Source organism: Paroedura picta, chromosome 14, assembly GCF_049243985.1.
Source record: "Paroedura picta isolate Pp20150507F chromosome 14, Ppicta_v3.0, whole genome shotgun sequence".
NCBI lineage: Eukaryota > Metazoa > Chordata > Lepidosauria > Squamata > Gekkonidae > Paroedura > Paroedura picta.
In genome coordinates, this window is record NC_135382.1 from 8,643,660 (window position 1) to 8,666,313 (window position 22,654).

At 43.3% G+C, this 22,654-nt stretch overlaps 1 protein-coding gene across 4 annotated transcripts in view; it reads right to left on the bottom strand.

Annotated features, from left to right (window-relative positions):
- CFAP61 (cilia and flagella associated protein 61) overlaps positions 1–22,654 on the bottom strand; it is a 177,596-nt gene that overhangs the window by 88,394 nt on the left and 66,548 nt on the right. For all 4 annotated transcript variants that reach the window (XM_077310336.1, XM_077310337.1, XM_077310338.1 and 1 more), the window contains one exon: positions 6,232–6,359. In XM_077310336.1, the coding sequence (XP_077166451.1) occupies positions 6,232–6,359 (128 nt within the window). The remainder of the gene's footprint in view (positions 1–6,231; positions 6,360–22,654) is intronic.

Sequence of the window (22,654 nt, forward strand, 5' to 3'; positions counted from 1 at the left end):
TGCTCCTGTAACTCACCAAAGGCTTTCGGGATGTTTTCTTCCCCATCAGGTTTATCTTCTAATTTCCACATGCATTTTTGAGCCTTTTGTTTTAATTTTTTTCTTGTTTCCCCCTGTTTTTGTTATGGTTCTTTTGTGATAATTTCTATATTTTTCTGGAAGCCAATACTGAGTTTGTTTTTTCATGCATAATATTTCTGTCAGTTTTCTTTGTCCTACTCACCCTCAACCACCTCAAAACCACTTTTTCAATGACTGAAATATACCCCCTGCCCCCCCAAAAAAAAACCTGAAGAAGAAGAAGAAGAAATATTGATATTTTATAGCAACCCGTGGCCATATGGGGCCATATGGATGCTGGAGAGATTTTTCTGCTTATTTGAGGAATTCCAAGAGTGCAGAAAAATCTTAAATTAAAAAATTCATGGGGGGATTTATATCCTCCCCTCCAAATACAACAGCTCTAGCCAGCTGCTGCAGTGGAGGAGGACTCCAGGGGCTGCTCTTGGCTCAACAGCAGCAGGCACTGGCAGCTTCTGTGCACCCAGCTGTGGTGGATGCTGGTGGATGCTGGCAGCTGCTGTGGGCCTGGGCACAGCTGTGAAGGACACTGGCAGCCACTGTGGGCTGAGGGGTAGGTGGTGGTGCCAGGAACCTCACTAGCCTCAACAATGGGGGGCATGCGGGATCCTACTCATTAGTCTAATGGGCCCACATCTTGTAGTGTCGAAATGGTAGTTTAAGACGATATCCTGACTTCCTAGATAAAAAACTAGTCATTGTCATAATGAAAGGCATTTCAAACAAAAATAAAATTGATCTGATTAAACAATTAATATGAAGTTTGTCATGTTACGTTTAGTTGAAACAAATCTTTGCCTCTTTTTAAATTTGTTAATTTGATCAACTGAAGTTTCTTTACATACTGTGATCCATTCTTCTATCGCAGACTAGAATTCGACTTTCAGTAATGTGCAAAAACAATTCTAGTCACAGTTAGCAAGTGCAAGATAATATTTTTAATATCCTTTGGGAACACAGATGAATAGTTTAGTAGTAACTTCAGCAGAAAACAGAAAATCTATACCCAGTCCATTTTTCATATACTCCACTAGTAAAGGTAAAGGTATCCCCTGTGCAAGCACCGAGTCATGTCTGACCCTTGGGGTGACGCCCTCTAGCGTTTTCATGGCAGACTCAATACGGGGTGGTTTGCCAGTGCCTTCCCCAGTCATTACCGTTTACCCCCCAGCAAGCTGGGTACTCATTTTACCGACCTCGGAAGGATGGAAGGCTGAGTCAACCTTGAGCCGGCTGCTGGGATTGAACTCCCAACCTTATGGGCAGAAAGCTTCAGACAGCATATCGCTGCCTTACCACTCTGCGCCACAAGAGGCTCTTATATATATATACTCCACTAGTAACGGCCTCCAATTCTATGCTTGTCATATAGGCAGATTGTCTGCATTAGATAATTTCCAATACCAACATATATCATTTATTTATATATTAATTAATTATTTATTTGATTTGCACTGATGATGCCATTGATATAGCACTTTAATGAATGTTATTATAAAAATAAGAGAAATAGAACATATTGAAGTATACGTGAAAATGTATTTCCATTTATCCTCTGAAATTTCATATTCTAAATCTTTTCCTCACTTAAACTGAAGCAACTATTTTGGAACATACATACGATTGCTCATATTTTCCAAAAAAGTTCCTCATGTTTCTGACATGATTTCTTAATTCTGTCAATTTTCTTATTCCTCATCCTAGGTCTACAAAAAACAAACAAACAAAACAAAACCTCCTGGGTTATAAAAACTCAAACCAGTTTATGCTGTTTTTGCTTATTTGTTTGATTTTCTAGGTAAAGGCCATGCCTTTTCGGTTCTGGACCTGACCTGGTGGAATGAGCTCTTGGATGAGCGGTCTCATTTCTGCAAGGCCTGTAAAATGGAGCCCTTCCACCAGGCCTTTGGTTAGGGCTACGGCCAGAAAATCTCTGGGTCCCCCCTTTCCCTTTCCATCTTCTCTGATACAAATGTAGACCATCTGTGACATCTGCCTGATATACGGGGTCAGATAGGGTATGCGGCGGGGGAGGAAAAGATTGTTGACTGCCATCGTGGGTTATGGTTTTAAATTTTAATGTTCTATTTCTGAATTGTAAGTCACTGGAAGTTGGCCTCCACTGAGAGCAGCAACTTACTTTACAAAAAATGAAAACTGGGAATCCAGAGAACCTGTTGCAATTTTAGTCCTTTAAAAATGCAGCCACAATATTTATATCTATATAAACATGGGCAAAAAAACTGAAAAGAGGGCTACTGTGACATTACTAATGACAACAGCACCATCCCTTTAATATCCTCATTATTTAAGACATGTGCAGAAGAAAATAAACTCCACACTGTGAATATGTAGAGGGAGGGCAGAAGTAGAGAACTGATTCCTAGAACTGATTCCTGTGCTTGTGGATCAAATGCCAAGGAAATCAAGAGTAAGTTGAATGTGAAGGAAAGCCCAAAGTTTTCTGCCACAAATGGATCCTGCTCAGAACAACCATCAATGTTAATAATACCTCAGTAATAAGGTATAAGGAAGGAAGAGTCTGTTTTAGCAGTTTAAGTGTAAATCTTTTCCAAATTCTAGTCATGGTAATTGGCCTGCCAGAAAACGAATTATATTTGTCTGCTGCAGTGCTAACTGCTGATGTAAAATAATTAGGTGGGAAGAATAATGAGGAAAAACAACTTCCTCTTTAGAAGGTCTTAAATTGATTGTCTATATTTAGCATTTGTTTTTTCTGTAAGAAATTTAAAAAAAATCATGGACATCTAACAGCTTTAAGTTGTAAGCCACAAAGACAGCATGGAAAGGGTTTATAAAAGTGACTGCTGAAGAACAAAATGTGGGCAAGCCTGGTATATGTTAAGGTGAAATACAAATAAATATGCATTTGATGAAATTAAAAAATGTGATTCATGATTAGATCATCCCTAGGGCAAAATACAGAGCTATGGCTGAGTTGCATCCAAAGGTACCCACTTGCGTGTGGATTGTGTTATTGGTCAGGCCCCTTCTCACACAGACCTTTTCTGCACAGTAGGATCCATGACTGACTATGGATTTCCCAACCTCCCCCTAGAGTTGGAAGGTGAATTTATGCTTGTCCATGGAGAATTATGGATCCCCTCCAAAAACCTATTGGATGAAATGATCGACAACTGGCATAACCAGATGTCAGGTGCCATTAATGAGATTTTGGCATCTTCATTCATTGACTGACTTTGGTACTTTACAGCTCTTTGGTGCTTTTATTGGCTGCTATATATATTTCATATGTGTAATAGTGTGTGTTATAACCAGACTTCTGAAGAAGGCCCTACATGGGCCGAAACACATTAGGTCTATTGGTTCATATAGTGCGTAGCACGCTGTTTTGTGATAGCCTATGGGCTGTATATAAGAGCCTCTTGTGGCGCAGAGTGGTAAGGCAGCCGTCTGAAAGCTTTGCCCATGAGGCTGGGAGTTCAATCCCAGCAGCCGGCTCAAGGTTGACTCAGCCTTCCATCCTTCCGAGGTAGGTAAAATGAGTACCCAGCTTGCTTTGCTGGGGGGTAAACGGTAATGACCGGGGAAGGCACTGGCAAACCACCCCGTATTGAGTCTGCCATGAAAACGCTGGAGGTCGTCACCCCAAGGGTCAGACATGACTCGGTGCTTGCACAGGGGATAACTTTACCTTTACCTTTAGGGGCTGTATATATGATTTTAATTTTTTAAAGTTTTAAAAATTATGCACAATAAAAGCCAACTGCACCACCAGGGCCGCCTGTGTACCTGTCAAGCTGGCTAACAACAGGCCCTCCAGATCAACTGCCGCCTGCATGACCGCCTGCAGCCCCGTTGTCCCACCCGCCGGTGGGAATACCACGTAAGCCGGTGGCCGCACCCTAAGGGGGGGGGTGCCACTAGTGCCCATTGCATTCCTGGATGCAACGGGCTTTAAGGCTAGTCATAACATAATACAGTGTGTTTTAGTAAATATATCAACAACTCTTAACATCAGTAACACTCATATTATGATGTAACATGTTTCAAATAACATTTTTCTGCAGTCACATGGATTGCTCATCTAGATAGGAAAGGGGCTGGGGGCCCAATAGATGCTATCATTGACCTTGACCAAATGCCTGGTGGAAGATCTCTATTTTTCAGGATCTGTGGAACTGTGGTAGCTCAGGCAGGGCTCAGATCTCCTCTGGCAGCTCGTTCCACCAGGTGGGGGCCAGGCAGAGAATGACCTCGCCCTGGCTGAGGCTACATATGCTTCCTTGAGGCCAGGGTTCACTGGCTGGTTGGCATTGACTGAGCGGAGTAAGCCACTGTGAGCTGCATCCCGTCCAGGTTGGGCTATTGTGCTACCTTGCTTGGACCCTTCCTGCCCAGCCATAGGACCTCTGTCTTTGAAGGGCTGAGCTTCAGATGACTCTGCTTGAAGCATCCCGTCACTGTTTCTAGGCATCTGGCTAAAGATTCTAGGGGTGAAGCCAGGTGGGCCTTCCATCAGGAGGAAGAGCTTTGTATCATCTACATGTTGATGGCACCCATGCCTGAACGTCCGCACCAGTTGGGCAAGATATTGAATAAGATTAGAGAGAGCACCGCTCCTTGTGGAACTCATCAAGTGAGTTTGCAGTGGCTCAATTGCTACCTATTGTCTGCGACCCCAGAGAAAAGAGCTCAACCATTTAAGGCAGGGGTAGTCAAACTGCGGCCCTCCAGATGTCCATGGACTACAATTCCCAGGAGCCCTTACCAGCATTTGCCGGTGAATGCTGGCAAGGGCTCCTGGGAATTGTAGTCCATGGACATCTGGAGGGCCGCAGTTTGACTACCCCTGATTTAAGGGCTGTCCCTCTAATCCCAGAGTTGGCAAGGCAACGAGCTAGGAGCTCATGATCAACTAGGTCAAATGCTGCTGTAAGGTCAAGCTGGTGATGGAGGTAATCTGTCAGAGTGACCAGAGCTGTTTCCACCCCATGGGCAGGCCAGAAACCTGACTGGGATGGGTCTAGGACTGAAGGAATTCAGGAATGCTGATATCTGGTGCACGGCAGCCCTTTCTACCATTTACCCCAGAAACGCTAAATGCAAAATGGGTTGGTAGTTGGCAGGTTCTCACGGATCCAGTGATGGCTTCTTCAGCAATGGATACCACATTGCCTCTTTTAGCCCCTCCTATATATATATATATTAATTTGTCATGCCCCAGTAACTGTTACTGTCCCTCTTTCCTGGCTAATCCATGGTCTGTTTGTGTTTTTATTGAATTGTTTATAGTTTTAATGTACTTATTCCACATGGGAACCCTGGTCAGGTAGAAAGTTGGCATTAAACTTTTAAATAAAATAAAGCAGGAGCTACATAGACAAAAAAACACGCCCTTCGGCATTCGGGGTGGGGTGGGGAGGAAAACAGTGAGAATGTTAGAGTAAAAAGGTACGCTTTTAAAGAAGCATTTCAATCCAACTGAGGCTAGTCAGACCTGCCTCCTGTGGGCACCTTAGCTGGGAGGAAAAGTGCCAGCTTTCAGGCCCTTTAGCTATCTCTTCCTCTTTCCTCTGTAGCCACAAGGCATAATCTGCACAAGGGAGAGGGAAACAAGTACACTCCAGAGCTTGGTCCTCTGGGTGATGGATGCAGCCAAGCCCATTTTCCTTGCAGGGTAAAGTCTAGGCCTCTTAGGATGTTATGCCCATGTGCTTGTTGGGAGGCCATGCTACCTGTGTCCTGCTGAAGTGTGGAGTTGCCATGTTGTCTGACAAGGAAAAGCCACAGATTTTGTCTCATGCACAGCCTCTATGCACACCACGATGTTTATATGCACTTGTGCGTTGCCCTTTTCAGACAACATGGCAACCATACCTATCAAGAGGATCCACCTGCATCCGCCCATCTCTTGATACATCTGACAGGAACATCTGAAAAGGGCTACACTGCCCACTTGTCATACTTTTTGCAGGAATGAGCTGTGCATGAACAGGAATCAGGTTTGCTGTACGGACAGGCTTCCTCCCAGCAACTGGAGGGGGGCAGAACATTAGCATGCCTGCAAACCATTTTTGCCCAAGAAAGTTAGACTGATGGAAGAAATCATCTTCTGTAAAATGAAAGAGATTAAAATGTAGCCAATCGCACAATTTAAAAACTTACCAAAAAATCAGCGTTTCGAGAAAAGAAATTCCAACATTGGATGCCCCAACCACAACTATTCTCGCATTGACAGACACCTTAGGCTCCAGGGACAGCTTCCGATTGAAGTGGTTCAATGCATACTTTGCCTGTAAGAGACACGACTTTTTAAAAAATATCAAGACAGAATTCAGGATAAATTGTCAACAAAAACGTTGGCCAAAGGCTCAAATTAAAAACAGCCTCCCTGTCGCACAGAATTCCAACCTTTAAATTTGTATCTAAAGGAAAGGCCATGTTGCTTCTTGTAGTTGCCACCAAAGTCCCAAGAAAACCTGTGATAAAATTCACTAAGTGGCTCAGGACTCCCAGAGGAACAAAAAAGTTCATTCATTCATTCATTCATTCATTCATTCATTCATTCATCAAAATGATGAATTATTCCTGCAGAGGAACTGACTGCTACCTCAGCCAATGATACGTCATAGTCAAAAGGAGATCCATTTCAAACCTCAGTATTGCCAGTGAAATGTTTTCTAGCAAGAGTAACAATTTCCTTAGAAGTTTATTTTGGACCACTGCTATAATTGCTGATTTCCCACATCTACAACAGACTGAAGCCACATATCAAAGCTGGGAAGAAACACAAGCATCAAGGAATCATAAAACAACAATTTTTATGTTTATTTATGTCTCAACCTCTACAGAAACACTGGGCTGCTTTCATCTTAATTTGCACTATTTGGGCATCCAAGTTTTGTTCTAGGTCTTTAAAAGTAGTAACTTGACCAATGCGGATCCCCCAAATGTTGAGCCTACAGGAACCTTTGGAATTTTGAGAGTGGTGAGCACCAACCCAAAATGGCAGCCTCATGAAATGGTGGAATATCTCCTCCCTCATAACTCCTGACAATAAGGAAACCATGAATAATTAAACTACACATTGACTAAAGAAAGCCCAGGTGCCCCCAGAAAACCCAGTGGAAAACCCTCTCATTTGAAAGAGGACAGCCAACAACAACCCCTGACTTATAATATCCTGCCCACCTTCTGAAAAGCTAAGCAGGCACCAAGGGAAATACTGGCAGGTCCCACGATGCCCAGGTGTCCCAGTCTGGGGAACCCCCATCTATTCCAAGGAGCTCTGTTCCCACAAACCAGGGGTGGCCAAACTGTGACTCTCCAGATGTCCATGGACTACAATTCCTATGTAACCCTGCCAGTGCTGGCATAGATTATGGGAACTGTAGTCCATGGACATCTGGAGAGCCACAATTTAGCCACTCCTACCTTATACCATGAGTTCTGACTTAATTTATCCTGCAAGCAATAGCATTTCCTGAAGAGTTAATAAAGACCCATTTCATTTTGTGCCATTAATACCAGGCCATCAAAATGGGGAGAACTTGAGTCATTATTCTTAATGGGAAACAGATTGTTCCCTTTCAAACTAAAGAAATGAATCATTCAAATTAGTCCTCATATTTAGCATCACATTAAGAACAGTGAGAGTTACATATTGTGCAGCTTTATATTTCAGTTTGGTTTCTAACAAACTGAAGAAAATATAACGTATGATCCCAAAAATGCTTTCCAAAAGGCAAAAAACAAATGTGACAAAACTCATAGATTTGTACATCCGTAAAAGGCAAACTGTACACATGAGAATTTAGTATTTTGAATGTATAATTAAATCATACACAATATTTTGTACATTAGTACTTTATGTGTAGCTATATTGTAGTTAGTTTCTTTTTGTCTCACCCTTGAGTCAGGACTGAGTAGCCAAAGGATAGTGTCTGGGTGGCAGGTTAATATGGATAGAGAGGTTGCCGAGAGGCATTTAGCTGCACTGGATGAGTTCAAATCCCCTGGGCCGGATGACATGCACCTGAGAGTACTCAAAGAACTTTCCGGAGAACTTGCACAGCCCTTGTCCATCATCTTTGGGACCTCTTTAAGGACTGGAGATGTCCTGGAGGACTGGAAGAGAGCAAACGTTATTCCGATCTTCAAAAAAGAGAGGAAGGATGACCCGGGAAACTACGGACCAGTGAGTCTAACCTCTGCTGTGGGGAAGATAATGGAGCAGATATTAAAGGGAGCGATCTGCAAACATCTGGAGGACAATTTGGTGATCCAAGGAAGTCAGCATGGATTTGTCTCCAACAGGTCCTGCCAGACCAACAGGTCCTGCCTATTCTGCATCTCTTGATTTTCCTGCTTTTATTCTTGCCGATCTCCGCCCGATTCGGGCTCGGGCATTATGAGTGATCTGCAACAAACATTATTTCCGAAACGAAACAGCTTTAACATACTTGCGTCATCTGCATCATGTTAGTTTAAATTGATTCCTGACGTTCTGACGTACTTCCCACCAGAGTGCGCCTGGATATGTTTTTTTATTACCGTATTTGAACACTTTTCCATTTCTGTGCTGTCTCAAGCAATCTAAGCTCTCAAAACAGAGCTGAACAGTGTATTTACCCGTGAAACAATTATTCCCCCTTTCTTTCGACTCCGCGAGTCGACCAATCAGCAGGAGATAAACACGTTCAGTCAGCATTGGAAAGGGGGGGGTTGTCGACCAATCAGCAAGAGAGAACCACGCAGTGTCAGCATTGGAAATGCGAGGGTTGGTTGACCAATCAGCAAAAGATAGTTCCATAACGTCACTATTGGGGAGGAGCGGGGGGAGGAATGCCGGATAATCCGAGTGCCGAGGACATCTACACGTGGATCCTTTGGTGCATCCGGCGCGACTTGGTGGATATTCCGGAAAATAAGCGCTCCCTGATATTCCGAGGCAAAGGTACGGTGAATGCGGGTCGAGGCATGACGGTTGCAGATGGAAAATTTCCATCGATGGAAATCAAACTGGAAATCGATTTCAGTGTAGACAGGAGGGACTGAATCGACCTGGGAGTGAAATAAAAGCTCCGTGCAGTTTACACCCTGGTTTCCTTTTTTGACCAAGTAACAGGTTTGCTGGATCGTGGAAATTCGGTTGATGTCATTTACTTGGATTTTAGTAAAGCTTTTGATAAGGTTCCCCATGATGTTCTGATGGATAAGCTGAAGGACTGCAATCTGGATTTTCAGATAGTTAGGTGGATAGGGAATTGGTTAGAGAACCGCACTCAAAGAGTTGTTGTCAATAGTGTTTCATCAGACTGGAGAGAGGTGAGTAGCGGGGTACCTCAGGGCTCGGTGCTTGGCCCGGTACTTTTTAACATATTTATTAATGATCTAGATGAGGGGGTGGAGGGACTACTCATCAAGTTTGCAGATGACACCAAATTGGGAGGAGTGGCAAATACTCCGGGAGATAGAGACAGAGTTCAACAAGATCTGAACACAATGGAAAAATGGGCAAATGAGAACAAGATGCAATTTAATAAAGATAAGTGTAAGGTTCTGCATCTGGGTCAGAAAAATGAAAAGCATGCCTACTGGATGGGAGATACGCTTCTAGGTAACACTGTGTGTGAACGAGACCTTGGTGTACTTGTGGATTGTAAACTAAACATGAGCAGGCAGTGTGATGCAGCGGTAAAAAAGGCAAATGCCATTTTGGGCTGTATCAACAGGGGCATCACATCAAAATCACAAGATGTCATAGTCCCATTGTATACGGCACTGGTCAGACCACACCTGGAGTACTGTGTGCAGTTCTGGAGGCCTCACTTCAAGAAGGACGTAGATAAAATTGAAAGGGTACAAAGGAGAGCGACGATGATCTGGGGCCAAGGGACCAAGCCCTATGAAGATAGGTTGAGGGACTTGGGAATGTTCAGCCTGGAGAAAAGGAGGTTGAGAGGGGACATGATAGCCCTCTTTAAGTATTTGAAAGGTTGTCACTTGGAGGAGGGCAGGATGCTGTTCCCATTGGCTGCAGAGGAGAGGACACGCAGTAATGGGTTTAAACTACAAGTACAACGATATAGGCTAGATATCAGGAAAAGGTTTTTCACAGTCAGAGTAGTTCAGCAGTGGAATAGGCTGCCTAAGGAGGTGGTGAGCTCCCCCTCACTGGCAGTCTTCAAGCAAAGGTTGGATACACACTTTTCTTGGATGCTTTAGGATGCTTTGGGTTGATCCTGCGTTGAGCAGGGGGTTGGACTAGATGGCCTGTATGGCCCCTTCCAACTCTATGATTCTATGATTCTATGACTGTACATGCATGGGTGCCTTCACCTTCTGTAGATGAAAAAGGTATTTGTAATTTTTGTCACATCTGTTTCTGGCCTAAGAGACCTACAACCAGGATTTGGAAAAAGCACATCATGATGATTTTCAACACTGTCAGACTTGTCCATATATAGTAAACTTAAACAACTGAATTAACAAAACTTTAAAAATAAAACAAATATTCAATAGACACATCATTGGTTATCTTTCCTAGCCTCTTTCTAAATACCTTTCCTAAACATTTTATCAGACGCCCAAGCAGTATGTAGGCTCAGCCACTTCCAGGCAGAGCCTGCAGCTCCCCAGAATTACAAGTGACCTTCAGAGTACAGAGATCAGTTCCCTTGGAGGAAACAGATGCTTTGGAGGGTGGACCCTATGGCACTGTAACCGATCTGGCTTTGAGAATGTGCATTTAGGTTTCCCATTCCCCACACCCCATTCTCCCTAACTCTAGCACCCAAATCCCCAGGAATTTCCCAACCTGGAGTTGGCAACCTTAGCCAAATGAAAGAGGGCACTGAGGTGGATCCTGTGTTGAATTTTCATGAATGCTAAGCGCAAACATTTTGTGGTTCCCCCTCCTGAGGCAGCCTGAAATACTCCCTGAAATTCTGCTTTGTGGGGGTTGGGGAGGAGGGCACTTCAAACTGCAGCAGGAATGCTGTACTGCAAAAGTCACACTCAACAGGCCGAAGTCCTTGTGTCCAGGGAATCACTATGCTGGATCCAACACAATTATAAATTGGAACCTTTGTGTTGTTCAGGCTGTACATGTTATATGGAGAAAATAAATGAGCTACATCACTTGGTAAGAGATAAAAAATACCTCCAAGGCTAATGGGAATTTTAACTCAGTCATAATATATATATTTATTTTGTTTTGCACCATTGGCCTTGGCCTTGTTTTTTTGCCATAGGACACATAACAGTTGATTTAACTAATTAACTGGACCATTTCACTGTTTTTGTATATTTATAAATTTTCATTCATTGAGGAGCAATCTAAATTTTATAAATAGTAGGGAAGTTATTGATTTGAATTTGAATGTTAATCCTCAAGATGGTATCCATTGCTTTTGGATATCACGCAAATGTTTCCCACAGCTACATGTGTCGTGCATGGACATCAAACCTAAGTGCACATTCTCAAAGCCAGACACGCATGCTAGGACACCCATACTTGCTGCAGAAAAGCCGGAGGTAGCAGAGGGGTCGTCCATGGCAACAGCAAAATGTGCAGCTGCCTGAAATTTTCAGAACAGCAGAAAAAGGATTTCTGTGCACAGGGTTGTTACTGATTCACTACACAGGCCTCAATGAATATTTCTTGAAGTGCAGATTGACACAAGAGGAACATATTCTGAATATAAATGTATGAACAACTTATTAAAATGGCATTCTGTTTTAGAATCCTTCATTTCATTCTTGTCGTTTCACCTCCCAGATAGTGATTTTGCAGTACTATAATGACATCCAGTGGCCAACGTCTGTTAAATTTAGTAAGAATTAAGAGGTATCCTTAAAATATTCCAGCAAATCTCCCAAAGTATTCTGGGATGACTGCTTAAAACCACAGCACCCAATTATCTGTATTGTTTACTAAAAAGGGCATCTTTCTCCAGTGATTTAAGTGGGCACCCTTGTACTTCTAACTGAAAGGAGTTTGAATTTTGGGGGTACAATCCAGCAGGAAAGTCTTATGCATGAGCCTTATTTACACAAATGAGAATTTTCAGAGCATTGTTCCTATTTCAAATCAAAGGGTTTAGGCATATCTAGAGATGGCAGTAGCCAAGGGATAGTGTCTGGGTGGCAGGTTGACATGGACAGAGAGGCTGTCGAGAGGTATTTAGCTGCACTGGATGAGTTCAAATCCCCTGGGCCAGATGAAATGCACCCGAGAGTGCTCAAAGAACTTTCCGGAGGACTTGCAGAACCCTTGTCCATCATCTTCGGGACCTCTTTAAGGACTGGAGATGTCCTGGAGGACATCTGGAAGAGAGCAAACATTATTCCGATCTTCTGTTATTCCTATGATTCTATCTGAGATGAAGCGCACTTACCCCATTAGGGCCTGCAATACACACAAACAGTGCACCTTCCTTACAAAATTCTTCCTTACAAAATGTCTTCTTTAGATAAAATAAGAGTACTGACATCCAATGAATACTGGAACCGAGGATGGAGGGGAAATATTGGCAAGATTAAACCCTGAGACTCCCTTTGGAATGAATGACAAACTAGAACCCATGACTGGGGGGGGGGGGGGGAAATTAAGAATGGAGAATCCACTCACAAGGCAGTTAGGTCACTAACCCATCCTGCTGAGGTAATTGCCACCCAAAAACAAATTTCATGGAAAGTAATTCTAATGAGGATGTAATGAGTAGTTCAATGGGCCTATGCATTAAGTGTGACAAAACTAAAGATAAGGACCACTGTGGGATCAGTAGGTCCCTAGGAGGTAAAGATTCTGTAGTCCTTTAAGAAACCTTCTTGACCAATGATGGGAGAAAAAAAGGAAACCATTTCTATTCCAACATGGTAGCATTAATTTTCTGCATCTTCAGGTATTAACCTTTTTTCATCCAAGGTAAGTAAATATTAAAAAACCATATGCAACCATAAAGGTCTTCACATCAAAGGGAAATAACCTCCACATACAGATAGGATCTCCTAGTAATGGGCCTACATGAATTCAACAAGTTCTCATTCACCTGGTGTGAGAAATTTAGATCTTTGTCCCAAGCCTTCATGAGTTGGTTCAGATGTGGTAGAATAAACAGAGCTGCTTCCCTGGATAGTTGAAGAAATCTCCCCTTAGGCATTTCCAATAAAGTGGGGAACCAAATTTAACATAGTCAGAAGGGGGCAATCAGGATCACCTCGCTTCTGGCTTTCTCCAAGATCCTGAGCAACATAGGAATTTGGGGGAGGGGCTGTAGAACAGGCATCCCATATTAATTGGAAGGTATCTCCCAATGAAGCCCTGCCTCCCTAGGAACAAATTCTTTGAGCGTAGCAACTAAGTCTATTTTGGGTACACCCAAAATATTAAAAATCTGCTCTACATATTCCTGTTTCAAAGCCCATTTGTGGAATATGGTAATCTCCCTGCTGAGCTTGTCCACTTCTGCATTCAATGTCCCAGGAATATGGATGGCTTGCATAAATGCACTGAGAACCAGGATTATTTCCCATGTCGCATAGCCTCCTGGCATATGTTTATGTAAAACACAGGGACTACATTGTTTGTAGAAAGGCAGCTCAGTTCCAGATGAGATCTGCAAAACAGCTAAAGGCATATTTCACAACTCTCAATTCCAGAAGGTTAGACCACCTCCCCTGTGCAGAAAACTCCTCAGAATGAATCCCTCCCAGCATGAAAGTGAGGCATCAGTCATCAACATTACTTCATGAGTTGTTGTTAGGTGCAAAGTCGTGTCCGACCCATCGCGACCCCATGGACAATGATCCTCCAGGCCTTCCTGTCCTCTACCATTCCCCAGAGTCCATTTAAGTTTGCACCTACTGCTTCATTGACTCCATCCAGCCACCACATTCTCTGTCGTCCCCTTCTTCTTTTGCCCTTGATCTCTCCCAGCATTAGGCTCTTCTCCAGGGAGTCCTTCCTTCTCATGAGGTGGCCAAAGTATTTGAGTTTCATCTTCAGGATCTGGCCTTCTAAGGAGCAGTCTGGGCTGATCTCCTCTAGGACTGACCTACTTCATGAGTAGGTACTGCAAATGATATCCCTTGGGAGAGATTCTGAATGCCCCATCAAAAAAAGGAACAGATCACCCGCCTGGGTATGGAAATATACCCTATGCATATACCCTATAATGTAACCTGATTGTTAGACTGTGGTGGGAGTGGGATGGGGGTTAAAGGATTAGACTATATTTTGCATTATTGACTGAGATTTACTACTATAATTAATTGAGGCTGCTAGGAGGAAGGAATTGGATATGGGTATACTCTGCAGGGTCCGATGCCTCCTGGCAACTCAAGCAATGAGCTCGTAGAGGATTGGCTTTGCTGACTCTCTGAAGCCATTGACGAAATTGCTCCCCAACACTCTCCCCAGTCCTGATCCCAGCCTGCTGCTTGTTATACAAAGGAGCTGTGCGAACAGAAATGGGCACTGAGACGGAGCAGGTTTGGTGGAAAATTCATGATGAAACTTCAAGAATATCTTATAAGATGCTTATGAGATGGCAGTGAAGGCCTGAAAGAGAGAGCACTTTATGGCCTCTATTGCCTCCACGAGCTTTCGCCCTGCACAATTGTTCAGAACAATCCAGTCTTTGACATAACCATCAGAAATTCCACAGCTGTGAGGCAAGTCCCCCCCCCCCAAGAAAACCTTGTCACTCCACCAAGACTTTCCCACCATGATTGATGCAGTGAGTAAACTGGAGGCCCCTTGGCTGTCCCAAGGCCCTTGACTGATGAGGACAGAGTTCTGACAGCTATTCAGCCCCCCACTTGCCCCCTTGAGCTGTGCCTCTCTTGGCTGATGGAAGCCAGTGATGAGAAGGGACAGGCCGCTCTCTGGGACATTATCACCTTATCTGTGACCTCAGGGACTTTCCCGAGAAGCTAAAGGAGGCAGTGGTCAGGCCACTTTTGAAAAAACAACACTGGATGCGATCAACACAGTCAACTACCACCCGGCTTAGCATCTACCGTTCCTGGGTAAGGTAGTTGAGCGGGTGGTTGTGGAACAACTACAGAGCTTTCTTGAAGAAAATCAGGTCTTGATCCTTTCCAATCCAGTTTCAGGCCTGGTCATGGGGGTACAGACAGCTCTGGTTACCCTGATAGAGGATTTCTAGAGAAAGTTGGATCTAGGTGGGTAGACACTGCTAATTTTATTAGGTTTCCCAGCAGCGTTCAGTACTGTAGACCACGGGCTACTCATTCAATGCCTAGCTGACATGGAGGTACAGGACATAGCCTTGAAGAAGTTGTAGTTCTTCCTCCAAAGTTGGGGATAGAGGGTAGCAGTATGGAAGGGTACCTCCTAGCAGTACACTCTGACTTGTGGGGTCCTTCAGGGAGCAATTCTCTTCCTGATGTTGTTTAACATGTGCCCCCTCACCCAGCTAATCTAGTTTTGGGCTAGGCCATCAATATGCTGATGACACCCTCTGGCTGTGTCAGCAGGCCCCAAGAGAGGTGCTACGCTCCCGGTTCTTCACAGGGTTCAGCTAACAACTTCAACCATTGTTAGGAGCCTGGGTGTGATATTGAACTCCTTGTTATCAATGAAGGCCCAAGTCAAAAATGATGCCCACTAGACTTTCTAGTGCCCTATCTGTTTATGCCAGGTCTGGCCACCGTGATCTGTGCCATGGTCACCTCCAAATTAGACTACTGCAGCTTGCTCTATGCAAGACTACCCTTGTATCTGATCCAGAAACTACAACTAGTCCAGAATGCAGCTGCCTGGGTCCTTAAAGGAACCAGATGGAGAGAGCACATTCAACCAGATGTGTCCCTGCTGCACTGGCTCCAGATTGACAACTGAATCATGCTCAAGGTGCTGGTACTCACCTTTAAAGCCTTAAGCCCTTATGCCCCCCTCCATAGAAATCTGGGGTCGAGCATACAAAATCTGTTTAAGATCCCTGGGCCCAGAGAAATCAAATTGGCCTCAACCAAAGCCAGACACTTTTTGGCCCTGGCGCTGGCCTGATGGAGCTCTCTTCCAAATGAGATCAGGGCCCCGCGGGACCCAAAACAGTTTTGCAGGGACTGTCGAGCAGAGCTGTTCCACCAGGCCTATAGTTAAGTTCTTCAGAATACCATCAGCAATCTGGCCTCCCTATACAACAGGGGTAGTCAACCTGTGGTCCTTCAGATGTCCATGGACTACAATTCCCATGAGCCCCTACCAGAAAACGCTGGCAGGGGCTCATGGGAATTGTAGTCCATGGACATCTGGAGGACCACAGGTTAACTACCCCTGCTATACAGGATATACATCAGCACGCCATTGTTAATAACATCACAGCATTCCACTCCCTCCTTCACACTGGAGAGAAGGCACAAGCTGTTAAATGCCCATTAGATATTACACACACCCTACACTTGACCTTAGCCAAAAGGCTGAGAAACAACATATTAGATTTTAAATGTAAGGTTTAAATTCTGTTTTATGGTTTTAATATGTTGTAAGCCAACCTGAGCCCTCAGGGAAGGGTGGCATTAAAATCTTTAAATGAATAAATATATAACAGGATACCATATAATATGACAGAATCCAAGTTTGTCTCATATGGGACATAGAAAAGGCAGAACAGACACAGTTGATGCCATATATACCAGGAAACAAAGAAGCAGAAAACTGGGTAACCATTAGAATAATTTTCTCTACTCTGTCTGGGAGAGCAACCCCTTTGCTTGAATGGAGTCCAACAAACCAGTAAACTAAGTATTCTGAGTAGGTACCATAAGATTTATCCCAGTTTACCAGGAGACCCAATATCTTACAGTTCTCCAATATTACTGCTCTACCTTGGAATCTGCCCCCACCTACTAGTTGTCTAGATAAGGAAAAATCCTACAACTTTTCTGACTAAAGTGGGCAATAGCTGGGGTCAAACATTTTGAGAACACCCTAGGAGTTGTAGCTAACGCAAATGAGAGCACAGAATACTGAAACACTTTACTTTCACACTTAAAACTTAGGAACATCCAGAAAGTAGAATGAATAGAAATATGAAAGTATGCATTCTTTAAATCAATAACAATTAACCAAAAGTTTGGTTTTAATAACTTCAAAATTTCAGGAACATCAACCATTTGAAGAGAGAGACAGAGTTCAACGAGATCTGAACACAATGGAAAAATGGGCAAATGAGAACAAGATGCAATTTAATAAAGATAAGTGTAAAGTTATGCATCTGGGTCAGAAAAATGAAAAGCATGCCTACTGGATGGGGGATACGCTTCTAGGTAGCACTGTGTGTGAACGAGACCTTGGGGTACTTGTGGATTGTAAACTAAACATGAGCAGGCAGTGTGATGCAGCGGTAAAAAAGGCAAATGCCATTTTGGGCTGTATCAACAGAGGCATCACATCAAAATCACAAGATGTCATAGTCCCATTGTATACGGCACTGGTCAGACCACACCTGGAGTACTGTGTGCAGTTCTGGAGGCCTCACTTCAAGAAGGACGTCGATAAAATTGAAAGGGTACAGAGGAGAGCGACGAAGATGATCTGGGGCCAAGGGACCAAGCCCTATGAAGATAGGTTGAGGGACTTGGGAATGTTCAGCCTGGAGAAAAGGAGGTTGAGAGGGGACATGATAGCCCTCTTTAAGTATTTGAAAGGTTGTCACTTGGAGGAGGGCAGGATGCTGTTTCAGCTGGCTGCAGAGGAGAGGACACGCAGTAATGGGTTTAAACTTCAAGTACAACGATATAGGCTAGATATTAGGAAAAAGTTTTTCACAGTCAGAGTAGTTCAGCAGTGGAATAGGCTGCCTAAGGAGGTGGTGAGCGCCTCTTCACTGGCAGTCTTCAAGCAAAGGTTGGATACACACTTTTCTTGGATGCTTTAGGATGCTTAGGGCTAATCCTGCGTTGAGCAGGGGGTTGGACTAGATGGCCTGTATGGCCCCTTCCAACTCTATGATTCTATGATTCTATGATTCTATTTGTAATTTTTAAAACTTGTAAATAAAGGTTTAAATCATGCAAATCTAAGAGGCTTCTGGCCCCTCCTCCATCTTTCTTATCAACCCTGAGTATTTTAGAACAAAAACCCTCTAAGAACTGAGGAACTTCTTCAATTGACACTTTTGAAGTGAAGTAGCAATGGCCTCTATACCATGAAGCACAGGGTGGGATAACTTTAAATTACAGCCTGTAACCATTACCACTAATAGCAAAGACGCTTTAGTCCATGAAGATACGTTAGTGGCCAGCCAATCCCCAAATGTAACAATCACCAACACCAAAAGTAGTCAGAAACCCATTTTCTGGGTATGTGAGGCATCTTTCTGAGATGGAGATGAGGCTGCACATCTGGAACGACTAAGGGCCCTTCATCTTACATACCCCTGTCCCTGAGGGTTGCTGTATCTATTCTCCCTGTGCTAAGGGTGCCACTGTTGGTGCAAGAACATTTGTACTGGGATGTTTCTGACTGCAGGGTCATGGACTTGGCAGTTCACTTCTTCTTTTTCATAGATGACAGTGTCTCTTCCTTTTGATGAAATTATCCCTCCTCTTAATTTTTTGAAATTCTTCTGCATCTCCCCTTTCTGTACCTGGTGATGTTCAAAATTAGATGAGCTCTAATATGATGAGAGAGAAGACAGAAGGAGGACCAGATGTGAACAAAACCTGCCATATTTATCAAGCACAGGAATGTGTCGGATACATTCCAATATAAAGGCCACTGTGGCTGCCCGATTCCAAGTCAGCGGATCACCAGAATACATGCTATTATTTCAACCTGCTGCAAGCAAAACATGCACTGCCGTGTGATACATGAGCTTCTTTAACACGCTGCTGATGCTCTGGCATATCCGAGAAAATGACAGGAGATGTAGCCCATTAGGAGGTAGGATATGGCACCAAATCTTTCCAAGTCGGTATTGTTTTGTGCCAACTGGCTTCAGGATGGCAACAGGAGGTCAATCTGCTGCAAAGCAAACAATACTGTGGAGAGGTAACCATGGAAACCACACCAAAGTCACTTGGCAGTTCTCCCTCTGGACTGAAAAATGCACCTCAGGCAGAAACAAAGATGGCCGACTATCCTACACATGCTTTCCCTCATAATACTCATTGCGTGGCTGAACCAGGTCTATGTTCCTCTGGCGGACACCTCCCGTTTCTCATGTCCTATCTGCATTCCTTTCATTGACTCTGGTTCCTCTGGGCCAATTGCAATTGCTATCTCCCTTCAGCCTCCTACCCTGTCACCCTTTTATTCACATAGTTAATGTCCTGGCTTTCTGTTCAGTTTCTCAATTTACCTATTTGTTTCCTCTGCCTTTCTTTTTCCATCTGCTTCTTCGTCTACCTGCTTGGCACTCTTGCCCATGACAGCAAGGGAGCCATCTCCACTCATCCAATACAGGGTAGATTTTAGCTAGCATTGATGACAAATTTATTTTGCGGAAAATCACATGGCACCATACATTCCTGTTGGGTGGTATCCTATCCTAGGCTGGAGGAAGTTCCATAGACCTATGAAGATTTCCTCCAGCCTCAAGAACGTTCATCAAATTTATCAGTGCAATCTTAAACAGTGTTATACTATTCTAAGCCCACTGACTTCAAGGGGTTGAAGAGAGTGTAACTGTTTAAGTGTCTCTTTTGTTGAAGTAAGGACCATTCTAGTTGGAGGAAGACTACTTAGGTGGGAGAAAGCTTCAAATTTTGCTTGGGATGACAGATTACAAACCATTATCTTTGCTTAATACAGCTTAAATTCTAAAGGCCAGTAGTACATATAATCAAAAATTTAGTTAAAATGAAATAAATTCTATCTTGTTTTTAAAAATCTAAATGAGGATTTCTGCATACAACTACCAGATGCAGAAAATGTATATACGCACAACTTTGGATACCAGATCATGCATGTGATAATTAAATATGAAATATTATGTCCATTTCAATACAATGTTTGACCAAAAGAGAGATGTCATATACTTGGTTTGTTTTTTAAAATCTGAACCAAATGCCCTTTTGCATCAAAAGGTTAGTTTGAAACCATTTCATTTCAGGGCAGCCAATGTCCCAGCATCCTCCTAGTGAGGCAAAATGCTTTGGAAATGGTTGACATGAGGGCAAATTGTCAAGGGAACATTTGATAGAGCCATCTGCTCTGAGTCTAGCCCAGGAAAAACTCCTTTGGATTGTTACACCTTGCAGAAGCATTCCCAGTTGGGCCTCAGAAACCACTTGCTAGAATTGCATGGGCCACAACTCAGCAGGCTACTTAGCTTGTCAAGACTAAATCCCAGTTGCACCATTCACCATGGACTGCTTCTCCTGGCCTATCAATCCACAGTGATCTTCCCATGTTTTCAAAAACATGATTAAAACCATGTATTAGACAAGGGTTCCCATCCACAAATTATACATGTGTAAAAAAAATGCCACCTTTCCACAACCAAAACTGGTCTGAAACATTGAGATGGATCCCATAAGTTGCCTCTTTGAACCTCTTGCATTGGCAAGTGACTCCTTGCACTAGAGGAAAGCACCTCCACTCGTGCAACAGATGTATAGGATCCAAAAAACAAATCAATCTTGAGAGGCTTCATAGCTTTAATTTAAACTGAAATTAATCAGCACCACACATCTAAGCAGCAATGGTGACATACAGTTATTCATAATTTGATTGGAGTGACATTGCTGGAGTAATGCTGAATAACACAATATTTATCTTCCCTTTCCAAGTAGTTCTCACACCCAGCATGTTTGCAACCTGAACAATCCTTTGTAAAAGGCTGTAGAAAGAAACAAGATAAAAAACAAGCTTTGCAGGCCAGAATGAATGTTCTGACTTAGAGCAAACAACATTAACACCTGTATACTACTGACATCATGATTTCCAACTGAAGATAGGTCAGCTTACTTAATTTCACCCAGGCACATAAGTGGTAAACATTCAGAGCATTCCTGTTTATGATGCCATCTGGTGCCTCCTCGTAATTGGGTAACGCTCCCACTTCCAAACAAGATGTAATGGCAGCAACACAAAAAACCCACTGACATTTACAGTGAGGAAATTTATTATTAGCTATCAGCTCCGAATAGACGTGTCTGCATGACCATGAGTGCTATAAAGTCATCAACTACACGGGAGGAGGGACAGCAGAATAAATAACGTATTTTTACCCCTGCATGTTCTATGTAAATCATTAACAATGGATAGCTTCTGCACAGAGCAACTACAGCTTTGGGGAAAATCCATCTCTACTCCTTTGTTACATTAAACAATAAATTTACATCACACTGATTTCTACATGATCTCACATATAAAAATATATGAAATTATTCCTACTTCCTCCCATTCTTCATTTTGAGGTTATTGATGTATGGAAAATATTCCCCCCCACACACAAATTTATATATATATATATAAAAATATGTGTGTGTGTGCACGCATGTGTGTGTATATATGTATGTATATGTATATATGCTATATAAACACTCACAGGGCATGAAAGGGGGAGGGTGTTGCATCGCTGCTTACTCTGCCAGGCCTTCTGTACCACCAAGAACAGTCATCATCTCACCCACAAATGCCGATTACCACATAGTGGCTACTGCCACCCACTGACCCACCCTACCCTTTCCCCTAGTGGCTTGGAAGGGAGCTTGTGATGGCAGCTTGAGCCATGATTGCTATTATGGGGCATAAGGGCACATAGGACACTAGCTGACCCTATGCTGCTTCAGTTCCACCAGTGACTGGAGAACCCAGTGCACAGTGGAAATTCCTTGGGAGTCTTATGCTACAGTGTTTGATGTCCTGGAAACTGGGAATTTCCCATTATGTACTGGAAGCTTCAGTCGATGATGCAACAGTAATGCCCTAGATCAGTAATTTCCTGACTGGTTGGCTCACTGACCCGCCTGTCACAGCAACAGAGCAGGAAGATAACTGGGAACTGCATGGAGTTTCCAAAATCACTGTGATTGTTTCTGCGGTTCTCAGTGCTCCTAATCAGGCTCAGGATAATATGATGTGCACTGAAATAAGCCCATGATAGGCTAGTTAACATAGCTGGGGTCACTCTCATTCAAAGCATTATTAATGGCAAGAAGCAGGGAAGCCCCATCTCTGAGGCAAAGGGGATTTGTTCCCATACTATTAGGGCAAGCAATCCTGGACAGCTAAAGGAGAGGGCAGTGGGCATGGGTGGCCTACAAGTGGTCTAAGAAACTGGCCATCCAAGAGACTCTGGGTGGAGAGATGAAGCAGAACAGTTGTTGTTTCACAAAGAGCCAACTTGTGGACAACCAGACAAAATTCAACAAATTCTGACTGCTGCACAATGAAGCAGTGCCAGCAGGTCCCAGCATGAAGCCTTTCCAAGCTGAAGAAGCTTTCTACAATATCTTCATAATAGACTTAGCCACCTTTTTGGTGAGCAGCAGGAGAAACGACAGCCCTGAAGTATGTAATAAAGCTGGACAGCTTGAGTGCAGGCAAGAAATAATAAAAAATGAATAATGGCTGGTCAGAAACGAGAAGTAATTCAACAGATGT